This window comes from Acinonyx jubatus, chromosome X (genome assembly GCF_027475565.1).
Source record: "Acinonyx jubatus isolate Ajub_Pintada_27869175 chromosome X, VMU_Ajub_asm_v1.0, whole genome shotgun sequence".
NCBI lineage: Eukaryota > Metazoa > Chordata > Mammalia > Carnivora > Felidae > Acinonyx > Acinonyx jubatus.
Window position 1 is genome coordinate 123,757,732 of NC_069389.1, and position 15,306 is coordinate 123,773,037.

At 44.6% G+C, this 15,306-nt stretch overlaps 1 protein-coding gene across 1 annotated transcript; it reads right to left on the reverse strand.

The window, feature by feature from the left end:
• Positions 1 to 2,486: 2,486 nt before the first annotated feature.
• SMIM9 (small integral membrane protein 9) lies at positions 2,487 to 14,712 on the reverse strand. Its single transcript, XM_027053178.2, has 4 exons — positions 14,594 to 14,712; positions 13,247 to 13,545; positions 11,734 to 11,863; positions 2,487 to 6,516 (listed from the first exon to the last, which is right to left on the reverse strand). The coding sequence occupies exons 2-4, from the start codon at positions 13,449 to 13,451 to the stop codon at positions 6,489 to 6,491; spliced, it is 363 nt and encodes a 120-aa protein (XP_026908979.2). The 5' UTR covers positions 13,452 to 13,545; positions 14,594 to 14,712; the 3' UTR covers positions 2,487 to 6,488.
• Positions 14,713 to 15,306: the final 594 nt, after the last annotated feature.

A 15,306-nucleotide genomic window follows, 5' to 3' on the forward strand; every position in this document is an offset into this window, starting at 1 on the left:
AAAGTCCAACGGAAGACTTTGGACATTACGCAGTTTTCTCTGTTAAGAGGCTGAGATCACATGATTGATGGCTCCCTTCCCCAAGATTACCCTAAAGGAAGTATAGAAAGCTTCCCCAAGATTACCCTAAAGGAAGTATAGAAAGCTGAGAGACACAGAGACAGAGACGGACAAGGAAAGAGGGTGCTATCGAAATTAAGGGTATGATACTTGTGCAGGGATATACTAACTGAGCAACGCAATACATTACAGAACGCAGACACACCCTGCACGTGTACAACTGTGGTATACGATGCACTTGGCGTGTTAGGTAACTCAAGAAAGACTTTCATTAACTGTAGCTGGAAAATGGTTATTTATATTGAAAGAGATAAAATTAGAGCCTTCTTCCTGCAAAAACATTCTATTCCAGATGGATTAAGAATTTAAATGTCAAAAACACGCTTAAATGTCAAAAAGCTCTTGAAACAAAACATCAGCAAAGAACTCTTACTTTGGGGGATAGGAAAAGATTTCTTAAACAATGCGGACAAACGACTGACTATAAAACAGAACGCTGATAAGTTTGACTTTGTTAACAGTAAGAACTTTTACTTGTCAAAAAACAAACCAAAAAGCAAAAAAGACCACATGTGCATTGAGAGAAAGTATTTTGAGTATAGGCAAATGACAAACAGTTCCTGTTATAAATACATAAAGGACTATAAATTAACAGTATTTAAAAAGGCAGTAGAGGGGCACCTGGCTGGCTCAGTCAGTAGAGCACGTGATTCTTGATCTTGGGATTGTGAGATTCAGCCCCACGTTGGGGGTAGAGATTACTTAAAAATAAAGTCTTTAAAAGAGTAAAATAATCCAGTAGACAAATGGGTAAAAAACAGGAAATAAACATCTCACATATGGAGAAATACATATGATCAATAAACATACAAACAGATGTTCAAGTTCGTTAGTGACCAGGGAGATAGATGCAAGTCAAGACTTCACTGTATGCCCACTCAGTTATCAAAATTGAGAAAGTCTTACCATATCAAGTGTTAGAGCCGATATGAGTCCATGTGAGTTCTTGAACATTGCTGCTGGGAGTCAAAACTGGTACCACTAGTGAGGAAAGCGCTGTCTTACAATTGGACATGCGTCCGACCTCTTAGCCAGCAGTTGCACTCACCCTTCATTGATTCCCACTCTCCAGAGGGAGCAACCCTCCCCAGTTTGCTCTGGAACCGTCCAGACCTTCCTTTATGCACAGAGAATATATTCAGAACTAGAGTTGCCTCATTCGTCTGGGTAGAGAAACCACAGTACACATGGCCTCACTTCTTCTGAGCCAAACCAGGCTTCCTTTTCCCCACCTCCCCATGAAGCAGGCCTCCTCTGAGGACTAGCCCAAGATGGGATAAAATTCACCCATTCAAAGTGAACAAGTCAGTGTTTTTTAGTAGAACCATCACCACTCTCTCATTCCAGAACATTTTCATCATGCTCAAAGGAAGCCTCAGCCCCATTAGCAGTCACTCCCCAGCCCCCTGGTCCTTGGCCCTTGGCGACCACTAATCTATTTTCTGCAGGACTACTAATTGTGCCTACCACAAGAGGCTAAACAAAAATTCTCCCTTGAGAATTTGTCAGTACAGTTTGCCCCTGCAGCTCACAGTAAAATACAAAAAATCACTACACACAAACAAGAAAAGGCCCCAGGGGGTGCGATCTGGCAGAAACTGCACATAACCAAATTGGTCCCAAACCTTCAGTATTTGAATTCAAGATTAGCTTAATGGTAGAAAATGTATTAATCAAGAAAAAAAAAAAGAAAATGTATTAACCCAAATTTATCATGTTAACATATTAATGGGAAAATCCTATTATCTATCTCAGTAGATGAAAAATATTCAATTGAAGTCAACATCTATTCTTGGTAGTAAAAAACAAACTTTTAACAAACTAGGCATAGATGGGAGCATCCTTAACCTGATCTTTAAAAATTATTTGTAAGGCACGTGAGTGGCTCAGTCGGTTAAGTGTCTGACTCTTGATTTCAGCTCAGGTCATGATTTCATGGTTCCCCTAGCCTGCTTGGGGTTCTCTCTGCCCCTCCCCTACTTGAGCTCTCTCCCTCTCTCTCTGCCTCTCAAAATAAATAAAATAGCCATTTAAAAAATCTTCCATTAAAAAAAGTTATTGGTAAAAAATCTACAAGAAATATACTTAGTGGTAAAAAGCTAAATGTGTTTCCTTTAAGATTTTGTATTGCAAGTCGTATCCAGCAGAGTCAGGTAAAAATAAAAGTATAAAAGCTATAAAGATTGGAAAAGAAGAAACAAAATTGTCACCGTCTGCAGATATTTTATTGTCTTTGTAAAATATTTAAAAATCTATAATAAATTATTAAAATTAATAAGTGGTATTAGTAAGGTTGCTGGCTACAGTCATTACACAGAAATCAATCACACTTCTATACACCAACAACACACAGAAAATATAATTTGCTCCGCGTCGGGCTCTGCGCTGACAGCGCGGAGCCTGCTTAGGATTCTCTCTCTCCTTCTCTCTACCCTTCTCCCACCTGCTCCCTATTTCCCCTCTCTCTCTAAATAAATAAACATTCAAAAAAGAAAATATAATTTTAAGAGATGCCGTTCAGTGTGACATGTAAAATGAAAAATATCTAGGAATAAATGTAACTGTATATCGTGTAGCCAGAATTACAGGAGTCTATTGGAATCCATTAAAGAAGAGCTACAAAATGGAGAGCTGAGTCATATTCACGGTTTGGAAGGTTCCGTCGGCCTATAGATCCAATGCAGTTCCAAGACCCTAACAGGTAGAGCCGTAGGGAAAGTGCAGACTAGCACTAGGTAGTACTGGGCATATCGGGGATGCATATTATCAGAATGAAAACTGCGACTTGTTAGACGTGAAAACTAACACTTTATCCAAAATACCGCAGTCAGAAGAACTTCAGAGAGGGTGACTCCTCCAGCAAAATTTAGTTAGAGTTTTGATGGAGGCTCAGGGTGGAAAAGTACCCCCGACCGAGTCAGCTGACTCAGAGAAAAGCCGGCCTCACAGGCTTTCCTGGGCGGCCGGTTCCGGTTCAGGGGTGCTCGGTGCTCAGAATCTGGGTCTGCTCCTTGGAATTTATTGCTTCTTGGAATTTATTGCAGGTATCTGCTTCTCTCAATTCCGAGAACTGCCTTTAGGCACCGAAATTCAGTTCAAGGTTCAAGAGTGGAAAAGTATAGCTTCTCACAATAGTAAGAAAATAAAATTGAACTCGGTCTCACACCCTACGAAAATTAATTGGAGTAGTTTAAGGACTTAAATGTGAAAGGCAAACGTGCAAAACTTTTGGAATGCAGGAGACTTCCTTTATGACATGGGGATAGAAAAGGATTTCTTAGAAGAAAGTGATGGGCGAATTTGTCTACCTTCAAGCAAATACATCCTCTTGAAAATGCATCCTAGCAAGAGTGAAAATCGAATCTTCTAGCTGGGAGAAGGCATTTTCACTTCAATCACATTCAAAACAATGGTATACAGAATATATCAAGAATTCCTACGGATGGGTAAACAACACTACAAATGAGAAAAATGGGCAAAATTCACTAACAGGAATTTCATATGAGAGAAAGACGAATGATCCATAAAGACAGGGAAAGGGCTTCAGCCTCATCGGTTATCAGGGAAATGCAGGGTAAGAGCACAAGATGATCTAACCTCTCATCTACCCGGGTAGAAGACTCCTGATATTCCATGTGCTGAAGCATGTGGGATCATGGGAACATTATACTCCCACTAACGCTGGCAGGAAGTGTAAATCCGTGCAATCACTCTGGGAAGCTGGCATTGATGATGCAGCATGCACTTACCCTTTGACCCAGCAAGTCAATCACAGGCTGTATTCCGTAGAGACACTCTTGTCCATGCGCACTATGAGACATGCTCTTCTAGAAGCTTTGTCGAGAAGAGAAAACGAACCCCAGAAACAGTAGAAATGTCCTTCTACAGTTGATGGGCTGAGTCCAGCTCTTCTCAGGCAATAGGCCATTCGACAGGACGGGTGCAAATCTTAGTCACGTCTATAAGCATCGACGTGGCAGAATCTCAGAACATAAAGCAAGTAAACAGAGAAACCCCCTGAAGAGTACATACAGTCTGAAAGCAGGTGAGGCTGTGGGATTAGAAGACAGGACAGGGCTTGCCCTGGGGGCGAGGAGGGGCCAAGGGGGAGGGGAACGCCAAATCTGTTCACTTGGCCCTCTGGTCCCCTGTTAGCCTCTAGCACAGCCTTTTGGTTTCATCAGCAGCCTCTGTAACCGAGCTCACCTTGGCCTGCGGGGTGGCCTGTGGCTGACGGTTCCCTAGATCTCACCTCAGTATCAAGTCAAATACCACTTCAGTCTTTCTTTTCGTGCGGGAAATTCCTAACTTGCAGCAGGTTTCCCTTCACTTGCTGGGGTCAGAAGCCTGGGAGGCCCCGTGGGAGCCTCCCTCTCTCCCGCACGTCATTTGACTTGGAATCAAATCCTGCCCGATTCTCCCCTCGCGACCTCTCCAGCATCTGACACTTTGCGCAACTCCGCTGCTCCCCACCCGGGTCCAAGTGAAGTCATCTCTCACCTGACTGGTCTCCCTGCTCCTGTCTTTGGCCCCCTATATTCTCAACATGGCAGCTGACATGACGCTATAAAACGTCTATCAAATTATATCCCTTCTCTGCTCCAAACCTTCTGTTGGCTCCCCTATCACCCCAGGATCCTTCCAACGGCCCACAAGGACCTACTTTGCCCTCACTTGCTCTGGTTTCTTTGCTGCTTTCGAATGCAGAGGGGGTACTCTTGACTCAGCATGTGTACCCTCTTGCGCCTTGTGCCTGGAACACGTCTTGTTGGAGGTTCACCAATTTGCCGGAGTGATCTGGATCCCTCCACCAGCACAGGGCTCCACAAGAGCTGGGATTAGTGTCTGTTCTGTTACCTGCCCAGAACAGTGCCTGAGTCACAGTATGTATTCAGTAAGTATCCACCGAATGAATGATTTCAAACTCAGAACAGCAAAGGGGAAAAGCAAATTAATAATTTGTACAACTATTACCAGCATTACATTTAAAATAGTATCATATTATAGTATATATTACAATAGTAAACAAGTAGAAACACCCTAAATGGTTACATGACTTATGTCATATCCATGGCAAGGAGTACTATGCGACACTTAAAATTGTATAGACATATATTTACCGACACTATGTGAAAAAAACCAGGTTGTGACTGTGTGCACACGCATCCATTTCTCAAAGAGTGCAGATCAATCCATAAAAACAAATCCCATGTTCAAATTTGTTTGGGAAATACCGCACATCATACCCTCTGGTGGAGAGTCATGTTAGCCTTTCAAAAGGCCTTTGGAAGTGCTGGAGCAAAGAAACACTCTTACGGGCACCTGGCTGGCTCAGTCGGTGGAGTGCGTCACTCTTGATCTCGGGGTTGTGAGTTTGAGCCTCATGTTGGCTGCAGAGATTGCTTCAAAATAAAATCTTAAAAAAGCATACTTAAATATGTTTAATCTGGCACCTCTCAAACTTCGTTGGCCATTGATTGAGCCCTCCTAGCTCATAACATTTATTAAAACAGAACTGTTGTTTCACAGGAAAGATTTTGGGAGGGGTGCCTGAGTGGCTCAGTCGGCTAAATGTCTCTGGCTCTTGGTTTCAGCTCAGGTCATGATCTCACTGTATACGTGGGTTACAGTCCCGTGTCGGGCTCTGTGCTGACAGTACAGAGCCTGCTTCGGATTCTCTCTCTCTCTCTTTCTGCCCCTCCTCTGCTTGCTTTCTCTCAAAAATAAATAAATAAACTTAAATTGTGTGACATGATGGATATCCTTCTTTAAAAAAAAAAGGGCGGGGAGGGCTGGGTGGCTCAGTCGGTTAAGCATCCGGCTTCGGCTCAGGTCATGATCTCGCGGTCCATGAGTTCAAGCCCTGCATCGGGCTCTGTGCTGACAGCTCAGAGCCTGGAGCCTGCTTCAGACTCTGTGTCTCCCTCTCTCTCTCTGCCCCTCCCCTCTAGCAATCTGTCTCTCTGTCTCTCTCAAAAATAAATAATAAACGTTAAGAAAATAATAAAATAAAAGATTTTGGAAAACTGGTAATACAAGCATAGAAAAAAGTTTGAAAGGAGATGTGCCAAGATGTTAACAATATTTATTTCTGGGTCACTGGCATTACGGGTACTTTTTCTTCTTATTTTAGGAAATTTTCTTTGTAATAAAATATGTATTACTTTTATAATCAAAACGGCAATAAGGCTATTCCCATTTTTCAATCGCATGTTTTAAAGGAGAAAATAAAGGCAAAGGTAAACATGGAAGACAATTTAATTTTAACCAACAGGTATCTCCTTACTGTAAGCAAATAGCACACTCTGCACTCCCTCAGAATCCAGCAAGCCAAACACCACAGTTGTCCAACTGAACTTTCTAGTGCTTCATTGGACTGGTTCACCTACAAGAATACTGGGAAAAGAAGAGAAACTGATGAACGAGGTTTGAATTCCCGGTCTGCACAGAGTTACTTTGTAATTATATTACCTTTTCCAAAATATGATTTTTAAAGTTTTTATTTATTTATTTTGAGAGAGAGAGAGAGAGAGCGGGGAAAGGGTAGAGAGAGAAGGAGAGACAGAGAGAATCCCAAGTAGGCTTCACCCTGTCAGCACAGAGCCCGATGTGGGGCTCAAACTTACAAACCTCGAGGTCATGACCTGAGCCCAAACCAAGAGTTGGAGGCTCAACCGACTAAGCTGCTGGACACCCCCCCGGGATATGATTTTAGACAAAGCCTTCTTTTAATATGAACCACACGATTTCATTCAGACAAAATGCTTTGATGAATTGTGTAGTTGAGGTTGGAGGTAGATGTACAAGTATGGTCACGTGGCTTTTCTTCTTTTGGATGTATGTATGCACGAATTTCCACTGGGAAATCATTTTCACTCAAAAAGTAGAAACAGAACAGAGGTTCCACCTCTGGTTCTTTTTTTAAAAGATTGTGTTCTGAGGGAGTCTGGGGGCTCAGTCGGTTGAGTGTCCAACTCTTGATTTTGGCTTAGGTCATGATCCCAGGGTCATGGGGTCGAGCCTCACATCAGGCTCTGGGCTGAGTGTGGAGCCTGCTTAAGACTCTCTCTCTTTGTTATGGGGTCCCAGGGTGGCTCAGTCAGTTAAATGTCCAACTTCGGTTCTGGTCATGATCTCATGGTTTCTGAGTTTGAGCCCCATGTCGGGCTGTGGGCTGACAGCTCAGAGCCTAGAACCTGTTTGGGATTCTCTCTTTCTGATCCTTTGCTGCTCATGGCACGTACACACACTCTCTCTCTTTCAAAAAAAAAAAAATTAAAATAAGGTTTTATTTGGGGCACCTGGGTGGCTCAGTTGGTTAAGTGTCTGACTGCGGCTCAGGTCATGATGTCACGGCTCGTGAGTTCGAGCCCCGCATGGGGCTCTGTGATGACAGCTTGGAGCCTGGAGCCTACTTCGGGTTCTGTGTCTCCGTCTCTCTGCCCTCCCCACATGTGCTCTGTTTCTCTCTTTCTCAAAACTAAAAATAAAACATTAAAAAAAAAGATTATCTTTCTCCCTCTGCCCCTGTCCCCCTGTCCCCTGCTTGTTATGTCTCTCTTTAAAAAAAAAAAATAATGATAATAACACAATAAAGATTTTCTTTTTGAGTCATCTCTATTGCCAAGGTGGGGCTGGAATTCACCAACCCAAAACAAAGACTTGCATGCTCTAATGACTGAGCCGGCCAGGCACCCATCTTCTTTTGTTGTTAAAGTATCTTTTAAAAAACTTACTAATCAGGGGCGCCTGGGTGGCTCAGTCAGTTAAGCATCCGACTTTTGATTTCTGCTTCGGCCACGATCTTATGGTTCATGTGTTCAAGACCTGCACCGGGACTCTGTGATGTCACTGCGGAGCCTGCTTGAGATTCTCTCTCTCCCTGCCCTCCCTGCCCTCTCCCCCTGCTTCAGTACTGTTGCTTTCTCTCTCTCTCTCAAAAATAAACATTTGAAAAAAAGCTTACTAATCACAGGTGCCTGGGTGGCTTCGTCGGTTGAGTGTCGGACTCTTGATTTCGGCTCCGGTCGTGATCTCACGGTTTTTGTGATTGAGCCCTGGGCATCGGGCTGTGTGCTGACAACACGGAGCCTGCTTGAGATCCTCTCTCTCCCTCTCTCTCTGCCCCTCCCCCACTCACGCTGGCTTGCTCTCTCCCTCTCTCCCTCTCAAAGAAATAAGCATAAAAAAGTTTAAAAACCTTACTAATCAAGCAATACAATTTGTTGTGGAAAAGCCCGGGAAGTGCAGTTAGATGAAAAGAAACGTGAAAATCAGTAGCAGCTGCAATAGGAAACTAATCACAGCCGCCCATTCGCCGGCACAAGGAGGTGACCCATGTCTGATACTTTGGTGACATCCCTGGAAGCTTTTTTCCCCCTGTACGTATAGTTTTTAATAACAAATTGGTTTCAATTGTATATCCTCTGTCATAATCTGCTTTTTCCACTATAATATTTCCTGAATATGATTCCACGAGATTATCCTTAAGTTGTTTCTTTAACCAGGTAATGGACATTTAGTAAGGTTTTTAAACTTCTTTATGCTTATTTCCTTGAGACGGAGAGAGGGAGAGAGCAAGCCAGCGTGAGCGGGGGAGGGGCAGAGAGAGAGGGAGAGAGAGGATCTCAAGCAGGCTCTGTGCTATCAGCACGCAGCCCGAGGCCCAGGGCTCAATCACAAAAACTTCCTTATACACGGTTCTCTGATTTCCTCAGGCAACAAAGCATCTAGTTTAAGCCTCTTTACAGCTTCAGCTAGTGGTGTATAGGTGAGTATAGAGGATAAAGAGGCAGAGAGAAACTCTTTCCAATCCTTACGGTGAAATATAGTTTTAAAAAATCAGTGTTGTTGAGATTCTACTATTCCTGGGGCTTCATGTGCCCTTTATGATCATAGACTCAAATCTTCCTTTATTTCTGTAACATGAAAACAAATTATACCTTGAGTGTCTTTTCCTGTTGTATTATTTTGCTTGTCTTCTACGAAGAAATTAATTATGTGTCCCCTGCATATATCGTTTTTTCCTTTAATCTTACTTTCTCTAAACTATTTTATTTTTTATTAAAATTTTTTTAATCTTTATTTTTGAGAGAAAGAGAGGGACAGTGCAATATTTATTTATTTTTGAGAGAGAGAGAGAGAGAGAGAGAGAGAGCGTGAGTGGGGGAGGAACAGAGAGAGGGAGACACAGAATCCAAAGCAGGCTCCAGGCTCTCAGCTGTCAGCACAGAGCCCAAATGCGGGGCTCGAACTCACGAACCATGAGATCATGACTTGAGCTGAAGCCAGACACTTAATGGAATGAGCCACTAAGGTGCCCTGTGACAGAGAGAGAGAGAGAGAGAGAGAGAGAGAGAGAGAGGAGAGAATCTTAAGCGGGCTCCACACTCAGCACACAGCCTGACGTGGGGCTCAAACTCACAAACCGCGAGTTCATGATCTGAGCCTAAGTCGGATGCTTGAGCCGCCCAGGCACCCCTAAATAAGGTTTTTTAAATCAACTAAGTCTCTTTAATGGTGCTGGCTTTGTTTATCCTGTTTTCCCTCTCTCCTTTTATATTTTTTCATCAATGTCTTGTTTTGTTTTGCTAGATCTTGCTTTCCCTCTTGTCCTCACTGTCCTCACTGGTGTCTTTCACTAGCCATTTGCTTGTTCCCAGCAAGGGCTTACTGGGTTTTCTCCTCAGGGTGAGCCATCTACTTCAAGAGATAGACAATCAGATACACCTTGAGTTGAGTCCTGGCTTCCTTTACTTGGGAAATGCAGCCTTTCTCTGTGCTTGGGAAGAAGGAGCAGACCTGGTGAACACATTGCCGGCATCTTCCGCAGCCTGTGTTACCGGCCACCCGAAATCGATTTCATTTTCCCTTCCATACGTGCCATGCCCCCACCCTGTGGTGCGCACGGAAATACGCCACTCAGGTTCCCCCCCTGAGAACGGCCTTGTTTCTCCGGCTGCTGAGACAGTTGTCAACACACAGCCTCTATAAAGGCTAATGTGAGATGACTCTGTTGGGGTCACCTGAGGCTTCGTTGGGCTTGCGAGGCAGTTCGACCTCTCCCTTCCGCCCCCTACCCTCCACAGGTGTTGATCCCTGATAATGTCCTGCACGCCCAATTCCTGTCTCACTGCTTCCAGAACACCTGATTTGTGGCACCATGTTCCCCCAAGACCAAAATCTCATTCATCAGTGTGTCCAGCTCGAAGTACAGAGTACCTGGGTGAAGCTTGGTTCTCTCAATTCTGGGTGCAGCTCTTTCTTCTTGGTATAAGCGACTTATTAAGTTAAACAAGTTATCTGCTCCTGATCCGCACAACCCAAATACAATGAGGGAGCAGGAAGAGTCTAATCACCATGAACATGCCCATTGGCAAAGGAATAATGGGCGCCACACAGAGTTCTGGCTCAGCAGTAGCGCCGGAACCCTGCCGGGCAGACACCGATGAGGCCCGGTCTCCTTTCCAGGAGAAGCTCCAGGGCCCACTGCCCACCTGCTGGGAGGCTCTCCCTACTAGTCACTGTGGCTGCATCTGAAGCAAGTGCCGGGGAGCCACCCTGGGAAACTCCAAAGCCTGTGTCCTTCTCATGCAAGGTCAGAAGCCCAAATACAATTTTAAGGCTCAAACAACAGACAGCTCATTTAGTTCTGGCTCATGGTTTCTTTGGCAATAAGCACCTCTCGAAAACCTAGCTGACTTCTGTTTGGCTCCAGTTCTGTGTCCGTAACCATATCCAAGGTTGTTGTTTCCTAGATAGGGTTCTTGATCATGTGATCTTTTCAGATTATCAGGAGCTTTAGGCAGGGACGCCACACCCTTAACCCGATCTCTGCCCTCAGTCACTTTATTAGTTTATGCACTTTGAACAGTCCTTTAGCAGGCAAAGCCTTTTTAATCCCATCTCATGTTTTCATAGGTTCCCCGCCTTGGACTCTGTCTCCCACCATAGCATTGACCCACCAGACAATTAATACAATTTAGGTTTTCCTAGCTATGTTTATTTTGTTAACTATTTCACAAATCTCTCTGACTTCATATGATTTACATAGATAAATTTTGTGGCCGAGTTTCAGGCAATTGAACACATAGGTAATTAGATATTTTCCATGTATAATTCCTAAACCAAAGGGAAAGACATTTGGAGTTAATGAAGTTAGAAAAAAAAAAGATCAGCTATAAACACTGGTTATTCAATGTCACCTATAAGTCATTGGTAATGGATGGAGTGGGTTGGATGAAACAAGAATTACCTTCCTTAAAGCTTTCCCTTAATTAGGGGCGCCTGGGGTGGCTCAGTCGGCTGGGTGTCTGACTTCAGCTTAGGTCATGATCTCACGGCTGGTGAATTTGAGCCTGTGCTGACAGCTCAGAGCCTGGAGCCTGCTTCAGATTCTGTGTCTCCTTCTCTCTCTGCTCCTACCCCACTCGTGCTCTGTCTCTCTCTCTCTGTCTCTCTCTCTCTCTCTCTCTCTCTCAAATAAATAAACATTAAAAAAAATTAAAAAAAAACCTTTCCCTTAATTATAGTTGTACAGGCTGGTGGGGAACTTGATTGTTCCCGCCTCTCCCTCAAGCTCCCCTTCCCTCTCTTCATCCCAGAGCAGCTTACGTGAGGCAACAGAGGATCCCCATCATGGTTGCGGTGATCAGAAAAGCAAAAATGGCTGCTGAAGGTGTGGAGTTCTTGATGTGATCCTGCAAGTAATTCCTGAAGTTGCTCAGCCAGGACCTGTGATTTTCTGCAGAAAAAGCATAGACATTCACTGATGAGAGATCAAGTAAGGGATAACGCTGGGATTTGAACCCTGGTTCAAGTTCACATAGCTGTCCCAGATATCATGCTCTTATGGTTGCCCAGAGCCCATATACTTAATGATTTTACTGTGGTGCCTCTCAGATATCCAAGGAATATACATTAAAAAAAAAGGTATCCCATGGGGCGCCTGGGTGGCTCAGTCGACGAAGCGTTCCGCTTTGGCTCAGGTCATGATCAAACTGGTTCGTGAGTTCGAGCCCCGCATCAGGCTCTTTGCTGCCAGCTCGGAGCCTGGAGCCTGCTTCAGATTCTGTGTGTCCCTCTCTTTCTGCTCTTCCCCCACTCTCTCTCTCTCAAAAATAAGTAAAAATTAAGAAAAAAAATTAAAAAGTACCCTCAGAGGAACATCATCTTCGCCTCCTTGTACATGAGGGCACTTCGTGAAAAGATCTGAGCAGTATATGTGTTTGTGTCTGAAGCTGGCCTTTGGAAGCAAGTCTTCCCTAGCCCCTCCCCGCCAAGCAACTTGAATGATCCCTTTGTCCTCAAGTAGCCTCTGACATATTTCATAGAAGGTTGGCATCTCTGGCTTTGGCTGCCCAACTGTGAACTCCTAATCCGTGTCATTCTGATGAGGGAACATAAGGCAAGCTGACAGGCCACGAACAGCACCCCCCGCAACCAGGTGGGATATGTGTGATATTCCTCTGGCGCTCCTGGCTGCCCAAGAACGAAGGAAAGGGAAAAACAAATGGTTAACTGATAGAGATCAGAGTCCTGCAGGCCCTGAGTCTCCGTCACCCCTCCATAGTGATGGGGGAAACAAAGGCAGAAGGAAATGGCAGATAGAACCAAGTTTCCTTGTAACCTGCAGCCCATTGGCAAATAACTTGAGGCTGGCCGGTAAAACGTTTCTCCAGAACTCCCTACTGTGTTAAGGCTGATGCTTTGCTGGAGGGAAAAACAGCCTTCCCCTTGGCAATGGCTAGGCCTCCACTATCCTGGGAGTCTTCTTTAGTGTGTGAAACTCTCCCTGGAGACTTCCCCTGGACTTTACCTCACCCAACCCCATAGTATATAACTAGTCTCTCCTCATGGTCCCGGGGCAGCTCTTCCTGTCATGGGTTCTGTCCCCGTGCTTCAATAAAATCACCGTTTTGCACCAAAGACGTCTTCAAGAATTCTTTCTTGGCCGTCGGTTCAGGACCCCACGAACCCCACTGTCACCCCCCAAACCTCATCAATTCAGCAAAGGGTTTGGGGAACAATAGGTGGGTTAGTGCTTATTGATCTAAACTGAACTAAGCCACAATAGTTTGCTTTCCTGTGCACATTATTTTTCAATACAAGATCAGCTTTTCCTAACCTGAGACATGAGTCTTACGTCTTCCGGAGGTGATGGGAAGATTCATCCTCACGGCAAGCACACCCCTTGACCGTGGTTTCCATCCTGCTGCGTCTTGTGTTTCAGAGGCAGATACAGGTGATGCGGGGGAAGCTAGAGTCTCTAACAAGAGGCAGTTCACGGAACACAGCAGAAATCCTACATTCGCCAGCTTCTGGGGTTCCATGACTCTCCTGAGGGCCCCTCGGCTGTACTCCTAGCTCATTTGGCCAGCAGGAGACGCCTTTTTCCTTGGCTCTTTCCAAGGCAGAAAGAGTCGTCTGAAAGGTTAGAAAATGGTGGTTTAGTTTGTATTACAAAAAGCTTCTCATCTGTCACGAACATAAGAATGTCCCGACTCACACTGTCGAATCCTGAACACGGTCAGTGTCCACGGCACAATGCGTCCTCCCTCCAAGAAAAACAAAACAACACAAAACGAAACTGTGCTCTGTCAGGCCAGGTACGCGGCGCTCCCTCCTGGTCTAGATCCCCCTTCAAGTTTCCCAGCTCCGTGAGTGCAAATGGTCTCAGCTGTTCGGGCCCAAACGTGTGGGTCGTCTTTGACTCTTCTTTTACACTTCCCCGTGCCCACTATCAGACGAGCCTGGTCAGCTTTACCTACCAAGTCTTCCCCTACTCCTGCCACTCTCACCACCTCCACTCCCACCCACGGTCATCTCTGTCTCCTTGCTTCCACCCACGCCTCCCCTCTGCTTCCTCACTTCTCCTTACTGGAGAAGCCAGGAGAGCTGAATCCTGCCTTCCCCAGCCATCCTTGCAGCTAGCAATGGTTAGGTGACACGGTTCTGGACAACGAAGCATAACAGAAATGGGTCAGGTGGCTTCTGGGAAGACTGTTTGCTCTCTCGAGAAAAGAGACGGTGTCACCATGTTCCGTTTGGAAATTTTGAGTCACTTCAGCCTGCACCTGAATCTGTTCACCTCTAGGCTGCTTCGTACGAGAAAAATAATCCCTATTTGAGCCATTCTAATTTGGGCTTTCTATTACTTAAGTCATTTATAACTAATACATTCATCTGTTGTTTGATAAGGCGTAGAGAGACCCACGTTTGGGGCACCTGGGTGGCTCAGTCGGTTAAGCGTCCAATTTCGGCTCAGGTCACGATCTCACGGTCCGTGAGTTCGAGCCCCACATCGGGCTCTGTGCTGGCAACTCGGAGCTTGGAGCCTGCTTTGGATTCTGTGTCTCCCTCTCTCTCTGCCCCTCCCTCGTCTGTGCTCTGTCGCTCTATGTCTCTCAAAAAATAAATAAACATTAAAAAGAAGAGAGAGAGAGAGACCCACGTCAGGTGGGAAGACACTTACCTGAAAATTGACTTAGTGCCAAGAAGTCAGTAAACTAGGTTCAGTGTTCAGAGTGCAGAAGAAGCTGGTCAGAGTTTTCTCTTAAGGTCTCTCTCTGAAGTTCCGAATGGAATTCTACTATCCTTTATGATATCATCTGTGCATTGGACCCTCCCCTAGTCTCTCTCTATTTGACAGCTAAACACAGAGGCATCTTTTTCTATGTACAAACATCTGTGTTGATACTAACACCCATCCTTACATAGCTGTTTCCTTTTAGTCTTGAAGAATTCTAAGATATTTTGCCTGCCACATGGTATCTACTATACCTTACAATAGTATGTATATATATATATATATATATATATATATATATATACATGCATGAGACCTTAATAAATGATAAAAGATGGTTTAACATGATGATTGCCTATTCATTTGGATGCACTGAAGGGAAAGCCCTACACAAAAATAAATAATTTCTGGATAGATCAAGGATTAAACAAAAGTAAAACCATATTCATATTAGAATAAAATATGGGTGGGTGTTTGCATAATCTTGGTGTGGAAAAAAACTACTCTAAGCATGTCATAAAACCCAAAGCCATGGGGTGCCTGGGTGGCTCAGTCGGTTGAGTATCTGACTCTTTTTTTTTAGCGTTTATTTTTGAGAGAGAGGGAGAACCAGAGTGTGAGTGGGGGAAGGGGAAGAGAGAGAGGGAGACACAGAATCC